Source organism: Ascidiella aspersa, chromosome 6 (assembly GCF_963924565.1).
Source record: "Ascidiella aspersa chromosome 6, kaAscAspe10.2, whole genome shotgun sequence".
In the NCBI taxonomy this organism is placed as follows: Eukaryota; Metazoa; Chordata; class Ascidiacea; order Phlebobranchia; family Ascidiidae; genus Ascidiella; species Ascidiella aspersa.
Window position 1 is genome coordinate 7,396,058 of NC_139452.1, and position 12,167 is coordinate 7,408,224.

General features: G+C 45.7%; 1 protein-coding gene across 1 annotated transcript in view; it reads left to right on the forward strand.

Annotated features, from left to right (window-relative positions):
- Positions 1–1,779: 1,779 nt before the first annotated feature.
- LOC146139434 (uncharacterized) overlaps positions 1,780–12,167 on the forward strand; it is a 41,349-nt gene continuing 30,961 nt past the window's right edge. The window contains exons 1-2 of the mRNA XM_083391739.1: positions 1,780–2,149; positions 6,460–6,889. Of these exons, the coding sequence (XP_083247865.1) occupies positions 2,124–2,149; positions 6,460–6,889 (456 nt within the window). The 5' untranslated portion in view covers positions 1,780–2,123. The remainder of the gene's footprint in view (positions 2,150–6,459; positions 6,890–12,167) is intronic.

Genomic DNA, 12,167 nt, shown 5'->3' on the forward strand with positions numbered 1-12,167 from the left:
GTTATGCCAGATGGGACGGACGAGATAGGTTTCCTATTTCTCATCAAAACAAACACAATTAGGCGTAATTAAGGGGGACATTAACTTTATTTAGGCGGGCGACCTATTTCAAACCATGACATAACGCCTGCTGGCTCAGCTGCCCCGTTGGCCACCCGAGCCGATAATTGCGAATTTATATTTATGTTTATTTATAGAGATTACCAGTTTTCAAGTGTTCGCGCGTGCAAAATACGCACTAATGTTCTTCGTTGTTTGGAATTTTTAACGTATAGCCCACGGATCCGCGCGCTTTTTGGCGAACGCAATTACGTGCGATTGGTCAAGTGCCTTAAGGATGAAATTTCATTCCTGGATAAGTGATTGGCCTCTTCGCTTGTCACCAGCCCTAACCCGAGGATCTGGGCCGACAGCCACCCACCCACCGGCCCGCCAAGATATATCGTTGTTTTGGAGTGATTGCCTTCACAATTAGCGGCCGCGCCAGGTGATATCGGATTTCTCCCGCCGCCCCAACGCTTTCCAATGTAGTCCTGGCGACCCGCTGGCGTTCTCGATAATGGTCGTTTACAAATTGGCTTACGGGCCCTAAACACGCCGGAGGGATTGGGCGCTAAGCCAAAGTGTAAACTACTTTCGAGGGGCGCCGCAGTGCGTTTTTCCCGTGGTTGTCGTCACAGAGCCAACTGAAGCGCGCGCGAGCTGGAAAAGTTGAAAAATCAAGCCGGATTACGGCGGCGACGGCCCACGCTTATCCAATTTTAAAGGCCGGGCGCGCGTTCGCCGACAGTTGGGCAACATGTGCCGACAGCGCTGTTATTGTGAGTTGGCTGGCGGCGGGCTAGCATTGGTCGGCTGAGTAGCAAGCGCTGGATAAGCCGTCGCCGGTCCACCGATGCATAATTGATGCAGCACCCGGGCCGGATTGACATATTGGAATTCTCCGATCGATATATTCGGCGAAAAGGAGAGAAAGAAGAAGGTGTAGACTGGCCGCGACCGCGCGCGCACCCGATCGCCGGGCACAGTTGTAGCTCTAGCTCTTAAAGGCGGCGGCGTTTCAGCGAAGAAAACCCCGGGTTTCTATCAGCGCACGCTGCTGAGTTAGCTCGCGGAAAAAAGGAGGCTTTCGCGTTTCGCCCGCCCTCTTGTTGACAGCCTGTTGTTGACAGCCCGGTAAATGCGATATTTAGCAAATATTGGACTTGTGGATTACCGCCAAACCGCCGCTGTCAGGCCCGGCGCGCTTTGAAGACCTTGAAGTCGGCCAGCAGCTTGGCTGGTGATTTGTAGCGCTTTACGGCGGTACTATAGATCGCGTTCAGGAAGTTAGCCCAGGCTAGTAACCTCGAAAAAGTTTCAAGCTCTGTTATTCTATATTATACTGTAGTCAGTCTTTGCTTGTTGTATGTAAGGCCACTTTTAAAGGCAGTCATTTTTAAGTTTATAGCGGTGCGAATATATATAAATCGCGCTATTAGTGAACTAGGTGGTCACGTTTGCTGGCCAAGCCGGGCGGCGTTGTCAGGGAGTGCTTCTTTTCGTTTTGGCCAAAACTCGAACGCTCGGCACGATTGGAAAGCACGCTCCAAGTCGGCCAGTTTTATTTTTCGCGCATTCTCCGTCTCGGGCGTAAACAGCATGATCGGAATTCGGCCGTGGCAACGCGCGGCGAAACAGGAACCGCGCGATCACGTCACGGCCGTAAAACTTCGCCGCTCGCGTAACGGGCACGGGCGCGCATTAAAAGTCGCCCCGATGGTATTTGTTCGCGTCTCGCCGACTTTCGCGCACCAAACGCTTTGCGGCAGAGGCACCAGCACTCGTTAAAGCTGATTTTACGGGCGCAGGCTGCAGCGGGACACGGAACTATAGCACTACCAGCAGCAGCAGCGACATCATTAGGCATTAAGGCGCTGTACACTGAGCATGACTGGTGTATCCGAGCGTTAGCCGACGCTAAAGAAACCGTGCATGGACTTATACCCACTATCGCCCAGCGCTGAGCACCACACCTGCCCGACTGAAAGCGAAGGCGATGGAATGATTTTCTGGAGACTTATCGCCGAGCCAAGCGTGTACGATTACCTTCGCAACGGCGGCCCAGCGCCCTTCGGCGAGCTATGCACAGGAAAACAAACATTCCCGGGTAAGTGCCAGTGTTTGTCGAGCCAAAAGCTTGTATTTGCTCGCCTTTGTTATGGTTATTGGGACTTATCGTGCTGCTTCGCTCTCTCTCTATAAGTGTCAGCAAAGTTTGCGTCTGTATTTTTGTCCACAGCGCTGCAAAATGTAATTTCACCTTTAGGCAGCATTGCTGCTCAACACCATTTTTAAACTATGATAACTTATATACAAAGCATTTAAATAAAGTGGTAATTTATCTGTAACTGTGAAATGTGCAAACTTACGCTCTCAAAATAGATGGTATTAATTGCTGTGTTCGACAATTGCAATAGGTATGTGTTAAACCTGTTGAAAACCAACTGCTCAAACTAATGAGCTTTGCGTCTTTATAATCGCCTAAATTATTCAGGTTACGTTGTACACACGCTTTTACATTAAGGCTTAACAAGGGCACGACTCGTTATTGAGCAAGTGTAATTCAATTTCCCGCCCGTAGAACGAGCCTGGCATTACTGCGGCTGTATAAAGGCAAAACAGCGAAAGAGTGCCTTGTCGATTCCCGGGGCTTGGGTCGTAAACGGCAGGAGAGCCGCCCGACGACTGGAATCAATGAATTATTCAGTGAAAGCTCCCAAGTCCAAGCTCTAGGCGAGCGGCGAAAGGCAGCAACAGAAACAGCAGCGTTTATTGCCTGTCGTGCCGCCGCCGAATTTCTAAGTGGGTTTACTTGTACGCTGTGTGCTGCGTGTGAACAAGCTATAGAGCCCGTCAGAGCCCGGTTCGATTTTTGAATGATTTACGACGAGCCTCTTTGCGCAATACCTTCACACGGTGCGTCACACCTAAACTACACATGTCTATACAGAGGTTTTATAACTGTGCGCGCAGTGGGTGGCTATGCACTGGAGGCGGGCTTCTCTTTTTAGGGTATATTGGTTTCACCAGGGCCAAATTTAAAGTTGTCATTTTGATTTTGCGACTTTTTAGTTTTGACCTCTTGGCCTTTAATCGGATCACCCCGTTAGCGCACTTTAACCCCAAGAGGCTACGCCCCTGGACCCATTGGCCGCAAAGTCACTGCGGCGGCGGGCTTTCATGACGTCACAACGACCTGACGCAGTCGGCGACTCTGTGATGTGCGCGGGAGAACGTAAATCCAGTCATGACGGAACGTATTTCACAGCGCAAAACAGGCTTGATCGCACCGCGGAAAACCTAGGACCTGTCACCTGCCCAATGCTGCTGCTGTAAATATCAAGTCCTCGGCACTTGATTCGATTTAAGCCCCTTTATTGAGCGCTCACTAATCAGTTTAGCCCTAACGCGCCCAAGGTCTTTTTGTAGTGCAGTAATCGCCCGGAATTTCGCCATGGATGTCATCAGGTGAGATGTTTCAATAAAACGATGGTTTAAGAACAAAATAGGACACAATTCGAAGAAATTGGGCGTTTGAATGCGTTAGAGGTGAAAACATTTTAGGCCAAAAGTCGTCGATGACCGTAAAAGCGAAGGACCTAGATCACTTTGTATTTTAGTCCTCATTCACCAAGGTCTTTATGCGGGCGCGTCACTGGCACACAGACTTATAACAAAACAGGATAAATTTTAAAGAAGTTGAGCGTTTGATTATTATCGGTGTTAAGAATTTCGGAAAGAATTTTTTTAACCTCGATTCAAGATTCAGTGTTCATTGTTTTACAGACCCTATGCGGAAAATTTTTGCTACAGACGTAAAACCAGTTAGTTAAGACTTCGTAGTCACCGACATACCAGTTTAAAACAAAAAATCATAAATTTCGAAGAAGTTAGGCTTTTGATTAGCGGCGCTTACACCATTTAGGCGGGAAACTTTGGCGGCCCACCAACGTTAAGGAATGCAGTCGGATTAAGTGGCAGCACATGAACACCTACAGCGGCTTAGTTGTGGCGTGCATGAGTAAACTGAGGTAGCGGGGTTTCGTCACGGGAGAGGTGCTCAATTCTTGATGATTTCACTGCAACGTGTAACCTGCGCCGCTGCGAGAAACGACTTGTCAGATTCGGGGTGCTGACGAGAAGCCCCCTTACCGACCCTCGATGACCCCCTGTTTAGAAGTAATCGTCATATTATCTTTAGGGGAATAGAGAAGAATTTAAATGGCGTCATGTGTGATTCTTTGTGGTGGGGAGGGATAATCCCTGTTTCACTGTCACCGTTTCCCATGAGTTTTGCTACTTAATCTTGTTTTAAATTTATTCATAATATGCCGAGATGAGTTTGAAAGATTGGGACTATTTGGATAAATTTAGAAAGATTAGACTAATTTGAAATAGCACAAAGCCTCAAAATTGTCTGATAAATTGATCAACGCGAGTAACGCATATTATAAAGATGATTAAAAATGCAGCTTAAAGAATGATGGTGTACTCCCATAAGGACTGTGATCCAGCAATAATCGGCCAAAATCGGGTAACTCCAAGCTTTCGCCTCCACCCTAGACCCACATACCTTTGAAACTTGTCAATGGAGGCAAACGAAAACGAAGGCGGAAGTTTACATCAATTAGGGACCTTTGGACAGGTAGCCACCGATTCCCAGAAAGAGGATAAAGATAAAGTAAAAGAGAAAGGCAATAGAGCGGGAGAGAGAGAGAGAGAGAGATGGTGGTCGAGTTAGAGGTTTAAAGTTCGCGCTTTGTGTAGTAAGCAGCCGTAACCAAAACAGGCGCGCTGGAGGAAAGCTAATGGGCCTATCGGAACGGGCGAGAAAGTCGACCAAACGCAGGTGGCTTGCCTGGGCATTGGCTCTGGCCGGGCGGCTAAGGGCGATTAAAACTCGTGCAACCGCGTTCCCGGCATTGCCGCTGTTTGTCGACCAGGGTATTAAGTAAATTAAGTCGTTCGCTTGGCAAGAACTCAACGATGCATTTTTGCCGAAATGTACCGACCTGACAGCTTTGGAGACGAAAAAGTCAGTTGGCAATGTGTATGTAAGGGTCGTTCCAGTTTTTGATGCTGTTACGATCCCTGGGTTTAAATACAGATAATTCGCTATTCTAGACCGGTGTGAGGATTTTCTAACGTATTACTGAGTAAGTCGGCTGGAACTACGATTAATCTAGGCTGGGTATAGTGAGAATGTTTGTAACATCTACGGAAGATGTTTTTTGTTTTAAGATGTATTAACCGACTTTAGTAACCCCATAATCTATTTTGGGGCCGATACGATTGACGTAACAAGGAGGTTTGAATTTTAGGCGTTCATTTAATGCATTCTTTGGGGATACGAACTTGGCTCACCCCTTATACCACGAACAGCTTTATCATTTGTAAAATGCACAGGTGGGTAAATAAATAGCCATGCCGGGCCGGGGCGTTCCCGTAACACCTGGTGTGTTGCAAACACTCGGCCGACTCGTCAAATGCCAATTAAGCAAAACTTAAGCAATCGCCCAAGCTATGGCACCTTTATTTCGCGTTGGAAGCCCAGAGAGGCCTCCTAGGCAGCATTTAATCCGGCTGTGGGTATGTGGCTTGCGCTGGTGTGTGCAAACAGCACAAGGCACAACGAACGGCCGCTGCTGCGGCTGAATCGCCTTTTAATTCAATTCGAATTTAACTTGCGTCGTCCTTATTTGGCCTAAACGTGCCGCTTGCCCGAGCCGCAGCTCGGTTGCATGTGTAGGTTTTAACCTCGCCACTCGAATAAATACAACATATGTAGTGTATGTAAATGTGCCCCGGAGCTGCCCTTTCAATAAACTTGTCGCATAGGTAGTCTGAAATAGCGAGGAGAAAACAAACGAATGCTCATTTCGCCATAAGTCGCCAAGTTGTAGGATAAGTCGCCAAGTTGTACGAATTCGCCAAGATGTAGGATAAGTCGCCAGGGCAGCAGAGTGGGATGAGGCTCATTGTGCAGTTTTCCTTGCGAATTGTGTAAAATATGTTCAGACCGAGTTGTGTACGATCGCTTATACAAAGATCGAATTCGACATCTTGAGAGAGGGTCTTTAATCAAAGTCTGTCCGCCTGAGTGATGAGCGCGATTCTATTTGAGCAAGAGGAGGCAGGCGATGCCTTTCGCCGCGAAATAAGCGAGTGCTGTTTAACGGCTGACAAGCTGATCGATGACCGCGATTTCGTTTGCGCTGGAATTTTACTGTCACAAATCGCGAGCAAACATAAGCGGGGCAGACCGTTTTGTCGGGTTTGTTATTGTAAAACGGATTGGGTCGCGGACCAGTTCCGCATCAGACCTTTTATTACACAAAAATCGATGGTTTTCCTATAGGCAGGCAACACCAATTTGTTAGCACCTTTTTGTTATTCGTGCTTTGCATTCCTTTCCAGACCCCAAGTAAGAACTGCTACAAGCAACGGAAACGCATTCTCGACGAAAGCGAATCGTAAAAAGCAAGTCGGGGACAACAACCATCTAAACCAGAATTCGCACCAGCGATACCAAAACGGACATCTCACTCAGCAGCAGTACAACCACCAGCGGCACCAGTACCAAAACCACCAGATCGGCCATCAACAGCAACCAGCAGGCAAACACCAGCAGCAACAACAGCAACCCAACCCCAAGCGACAACCTGTCGCGTGTCGCGTGCAGCAGAACGCGTCGACGGGCGACAGGATGCGACAACGCCGGGTATTCCCCACTAATTACTGCGCCCTGCTTAAGAAGGCCCCACCACCCATTCCCACCAATCTGATTAAGGGATTAAATGGGGTTGACCACTCGTCCAGGAAAAAGGACCATCCGGGACTCGGAAAGGTTGGTGATCTTAGTGTATAACTTTCGGGATAACAGGATGCAACATTGCAGATCAAAGGACCATTAACAATATAAAGTAGAGTAGATTAATAAAAAAATTCAAAGCCGAAAAGGTCGAGATCTGTCTTGATTAAGACGTTTCGATACAAGCTTTTAACCGAAGATGATACAAGCTCGTATCGAAACGTCTTAATCAAGAAGATGTCGTTTTTAGCTTTGGAATTTATTATCACATTAGATTAAAATTTTAATAATCATCTGAAACATGGTTTGTACATTAAACCTTAAAATTAGCTTTGTGATGTTCTTATTCATGTATTAAACATAATAAGAGTAGGTAAAAACATACAAACAACCAACAGGTGACTTATCGGTATAACAATGCTTTCCTGGTGCTAACGTAGGGTACAATTACCGGCGTTTCGTATTGTTAACGTCGTATAGCTTTGCTATACTTATAAGAGCAGCAGCTATAGCGAGTCATATAATCTGACTAAGTATTTAATCCGTTGTATCTATTGTAATGGTTAAGTGTGCGCCAATTCACAACCCGTTATATAACAATGGCCACTCGGACGTTGTTGCCACGCTTTCAGCTGTCTGTTCACAGTAACTCTATGTTTTACGGAGGAAGCTGAACTCTATACTCCACTAATAGGATTAAAGGATTAATGATTTCGGAGCTCATTGCTTACGTTCACGCAATCCAAGCATTTGACTCTTGTGTCCAAGGTATATGGCACAATGACACACATACAGAAAAACCAAGCTGCTGTTTCTGCCGTCCATATAATTGCTAGTCATGATAAGAGCGCGTGCGTTCCTATTTTAAGATTGAGTGCTTGCCGTAAGGTGTTGTCATTTTTTTAAGAGCACAACACTTATCTTTGCAACAACATGCGCGATTTTATTTCAAGGTAGACAAAATCCAGCCAAGCGGCGCAAAACCATTTCAAGCGTTTTTACGACGGCTATCTTAACCTGACGATAACAACATTAAAATCATTTGTTGGCTCATTATCCGCAATAGCAAATGATGCACACACTCTCTAATACATTTATCACCGACTTTACCGCAGTAAGCAATCAATTTGTACCTGGCAGTTAAAGTGTTTTACTGGAGTTTAACTGCTTTACGGGTTTGTTTTACACACACTTGTTTGACCAGTGCTTTCATTACTCTCCAGGTCATCTGGAGACTAATTTGTCAGTTTAATTTTGCGGCTTGACGTTTAACCGATATGGTATCGTTTAAATAAGGGGCGCTGTATCCTAGTAACCTCATGAGTTTAATCCAGTTTCATGCTCTTTAGGTTTAATAGTTGCACAATTACAAGATCTTAACGAGATGCACAACAGATTCATCTTCGTAAATTAAGCAGCGCAAAACTTGTCATACACGAACGTTTATTAGATTAGAGCCATTTATGAAGGCAACTCCTTTGAAAAGCCATGCGGTCTAACTTGTTTTGCAAGCCAAAAACGTCTTAGAACCGCATGAGGCCGACGCATGTCGCTGGAAGCGGGCGTAAATGAGATCTTTAGATTTGCCATTCGTTAAGTCGCCTGAACCGCAAGTGCACGTCAGTCGTTTGCGCGAACGCACAGAGATACGCAATGTCATCATTCCAGTCTTCGCGGCATCTCGCATTTTCCTATAGTGCGATGTTGCACTGAATATGTGACGATGGAAATCACCTCGACCCTTGCAAAATAAAGTCGATCTTAATTCCTGATCAGTAACAGCAGAATACCCTAGCAAAGCTAGCAATTCAGGTCCGATACTATTAAAAGATCTTAAAAGATATATATTTTCGAAAGGCATCGTCAGTATCTTTGAATAAACCAACGCAACAGTCTTCCTGAATTGTGCGATTAGAACTGCCAGTTTTCTCCCACAAGTTTGCTCAACAAATTGGTGCGAAATGGTAACTGGCAGTTCATAAAGTGACAGTAATGTACTAGTAAAAACTGCAGGCGTGAAAAACGTGCATAAAACGATCTTTTGCGGCGACCACAAGTAAACCGACTGAGATAGATTCCGAATAAATGCTAGCGCCAATTAGAGCGCCAAATTGGAGCGGTATGTTCGCCTTTCCGCAGCGCTAAGTGCCCCAACGCGCATGTAGTTTACACACACGCGCGTACGCGCACACATACTCACACACACACACACGAAATCTGCGAGGGTTACCGGGGCAGCGGCACCAGCGGATCGCTTATTAGTCGAGCCGGGGCCGAGCGTGCCCGAAAGACCGCCAAGGCTCCTTTTGATTCGGCGCCTATTTGCCCCACGCAAATACGGCCAGCGGGCGCCCTTATCCCCCGCAATGCTTTCGCTGTGGCTGTCGCCAGAGTTGTGCCATGTTTTTGGACCAAATTGCCGACGGCGAGCGCCTCTTCTGAGATTCCGAGACGCCTGTGCGGTTATTAGTTGCGGAGGGGGCGGTTAAAAGACGCCACATAAACATTTTGCCTGGGTTTCATAAGTCCATTTTAATAACTTCTTGCTATACGTTTTACGTACACCTCGAGCCAAACGGCGTTATACAACCTTTCCTTTTAAGACAAGATCGACAAAGTGCTGGATTTTAAGTAACATGTGGATTTCCCTGGAAGTGTTGTTCAATTAACGCTACAATCGCCTTTAATATTTAGCTCAAACGTGTTATAATCGAATAGTAATTACTTTTTGCCAAATGCACTTTCCTTACATCACCGGCACTATATAGCCTTCACCTACCAGACGTGAAAGGTCGACTGCTGGATTTAAGAAACTTGTCGATTTCTCCTGGCAAAGGGGGTTTTATGGACGTAACAACCGCATTTCACTTTTAGCTCAAACTTCCAATAATTCAGTTCTAATTACCACTTGCAATGACGTTTCCTTGCACCCGAAGCCACCAGCACTATAGTATATAGCCTAGACGTGATAGGCCTTGAGCCGGTTCGGCTCGTTCATGCCCCGCCAATCGCGCCTGGCATCTTCTCAGATCGCATTTATCATGTTTGATCAAACCTTTGCGTGCGAAAATACACTTTCCGGCGAGTGGAGATCGGGCCGCCAACAGCACCGCACGGAAGCCCGGCGAAATCGGGAAGTGGCGGTTAAACAAATGCCGTCGTCGTGTTTGGGTAATTCCGGCAAACGTTGACGTGTGAAAGCCGTAAATCATGGTCGGTTGCCGGCGATTCGACCAAATTGGACTTTGTCCGCAAAATTAGGTTGGTCCTAGTAGGGAATATCGGGGTGAACGGAGGGTCATTTTGTTATAAATTTTATGCCAAATTTTACCAAAATCCAACACCTATCGTATGCTATTTTATAACTTGATATGGCGGCCATCCTTTTTACGTTTATCTTTGATTTTTCACTTTGCCTAATTCCTGCAAGTTATTTGAAAATGTCAGACCCTCAATTGATAGCTTTTTTCTACCGCGTCCAAATAGTTTCCGCGTGAATATTTAAAATGTTCAATAATGTTGCTTAAAAAATCCTTGGTAAGTTTTATTCACTTTGGCACTTTCTTATAATATTGCTTTGGAAGTTTGCCAAAGATAATCACAAATATCAAACAAAATCTACTTTTGTCGGCAAATACATTCTCCAGCGTGCATTTATCAATGAAGTAAAAAACCCTTTTCCAAAGTCCGGTTTAGATTCCAGTTCGGAAGAATATACTTCAACTGGCGGAGTTCACGTCTGCATAAAATGTTATGCAAAAGCGACCAGTCGTCCAGCGCCAGTCAGCAAATCCAAACCCCCACAATTTCACCAAATCACTGTTTTCGCGTCGCTTTTGTTATTGGCTTTGGACGCCGCGCGCGGCAGAAACAGGAACGCGTGCGATTACTGTTCAGATATCAAACGCCGTATATTTTCCCTTCACTCGCCGTGTGTGCCCGCTTGAAGAAAAGGACACTGTTTAAACACGGTCTCAGCCCGGGCACCCTTGTCGGTTTTGTGTGCCTCAGAAGTCAAACACGCTGGCCGCGCGCGCTCGCGTACTAATACATTGTCGACGTCACAGGCAATTTGCTGACGTCATAATTGGAATGCTGAGCCGCATCGCCATGACAATCGGGCGGACGTTATCTGTTTTTTTATTCCCTTGCAAAGGTGACCCTGCTGTCGTTAAGGTTAAAGGCCCGGTTAACGAGCCGACCGCGCAAACTTTCACCCAATAAAAGTTTTATCGGGCGTGAGGCGGGCACGATGGCGAAATGTTTGTCAGGCAATTATAACGGCGCTTGGTGGAAGGCCTCTGAGAAGAGTTCGACCTAGGGTGTACGCGTTTTCAAGGCAAAGGGCTTGCAACGATACGTTGACAGCATAACGCCTAACAAAGATAAAAAATTCCTGATTTGTAAAAAACTTTATGGTTTTAAATGGAGTTACGCCGTATTTCTTACTTGCTCGAGGTTAGAATCTTGTCAAATTTTCCTCCCAAAGTTTGCTATACTTACGATAGGTTTTGTGATACGACATAGTTTTAAGTTAAAAACGGTGGAATACATGTGCGAAAGAAACATTGACAGTCAACAAAATACTATTTTTTATGTACATTAATAGTGAAGCTCAAATGTAAGAAGTCTGGCTTAAAGTTGCCCACAGCAAAAATACAAATAGATTTCGCAAATTATAAGAGGTTAATTCCACCGGCAATTCTTTTACATTCCCGGGGGCAACGCCAATGATATTTTGTATTATTTTAACCCCGGGCGTTTTACCATTTCAAGTTGGGGCGACATTGTATTAAGATGAGACGTGTGTCGACTGTGAAACATTTGTCATTCTTCCAAGCTAGCTCGCGTAGGTATATTTTCAAACTGGCAAAAACGGGTTTATTATACCAGCGGTTAAACACCTGTTAAATTAGATAGACTATAGCAAGCCACCTCGCTCACAACAATAGCTTCCTATCGTGTTTCACGCGACACACGATAGATTTCTATAGCTTAAAACGAAATCTTACATTAACCCAAGAGACAATGCCGAAGAAAGGGGAAATGGGCTTAGACGCTGTGTGTTGCAACACCGATAGTAATCGTCGGGTAAGCGGAAATCCAAACTCAAACGCTCGAGTAGTTGCAAGAATTTTTCGTATTCCCGTTTTAAGTGCAAGGGATTGTGTATCAAGCAGATTTCTACGGGCGTTTAAAATTACAAAGTTCTGCGCTTTAAAAAATCTTGATTAATGCACCTGCGCGCATGCAATTCGAACCGAAACTACGCCAGGAATCCTATAAAATGGAGTCGATCAAGCCTCTTAACGTT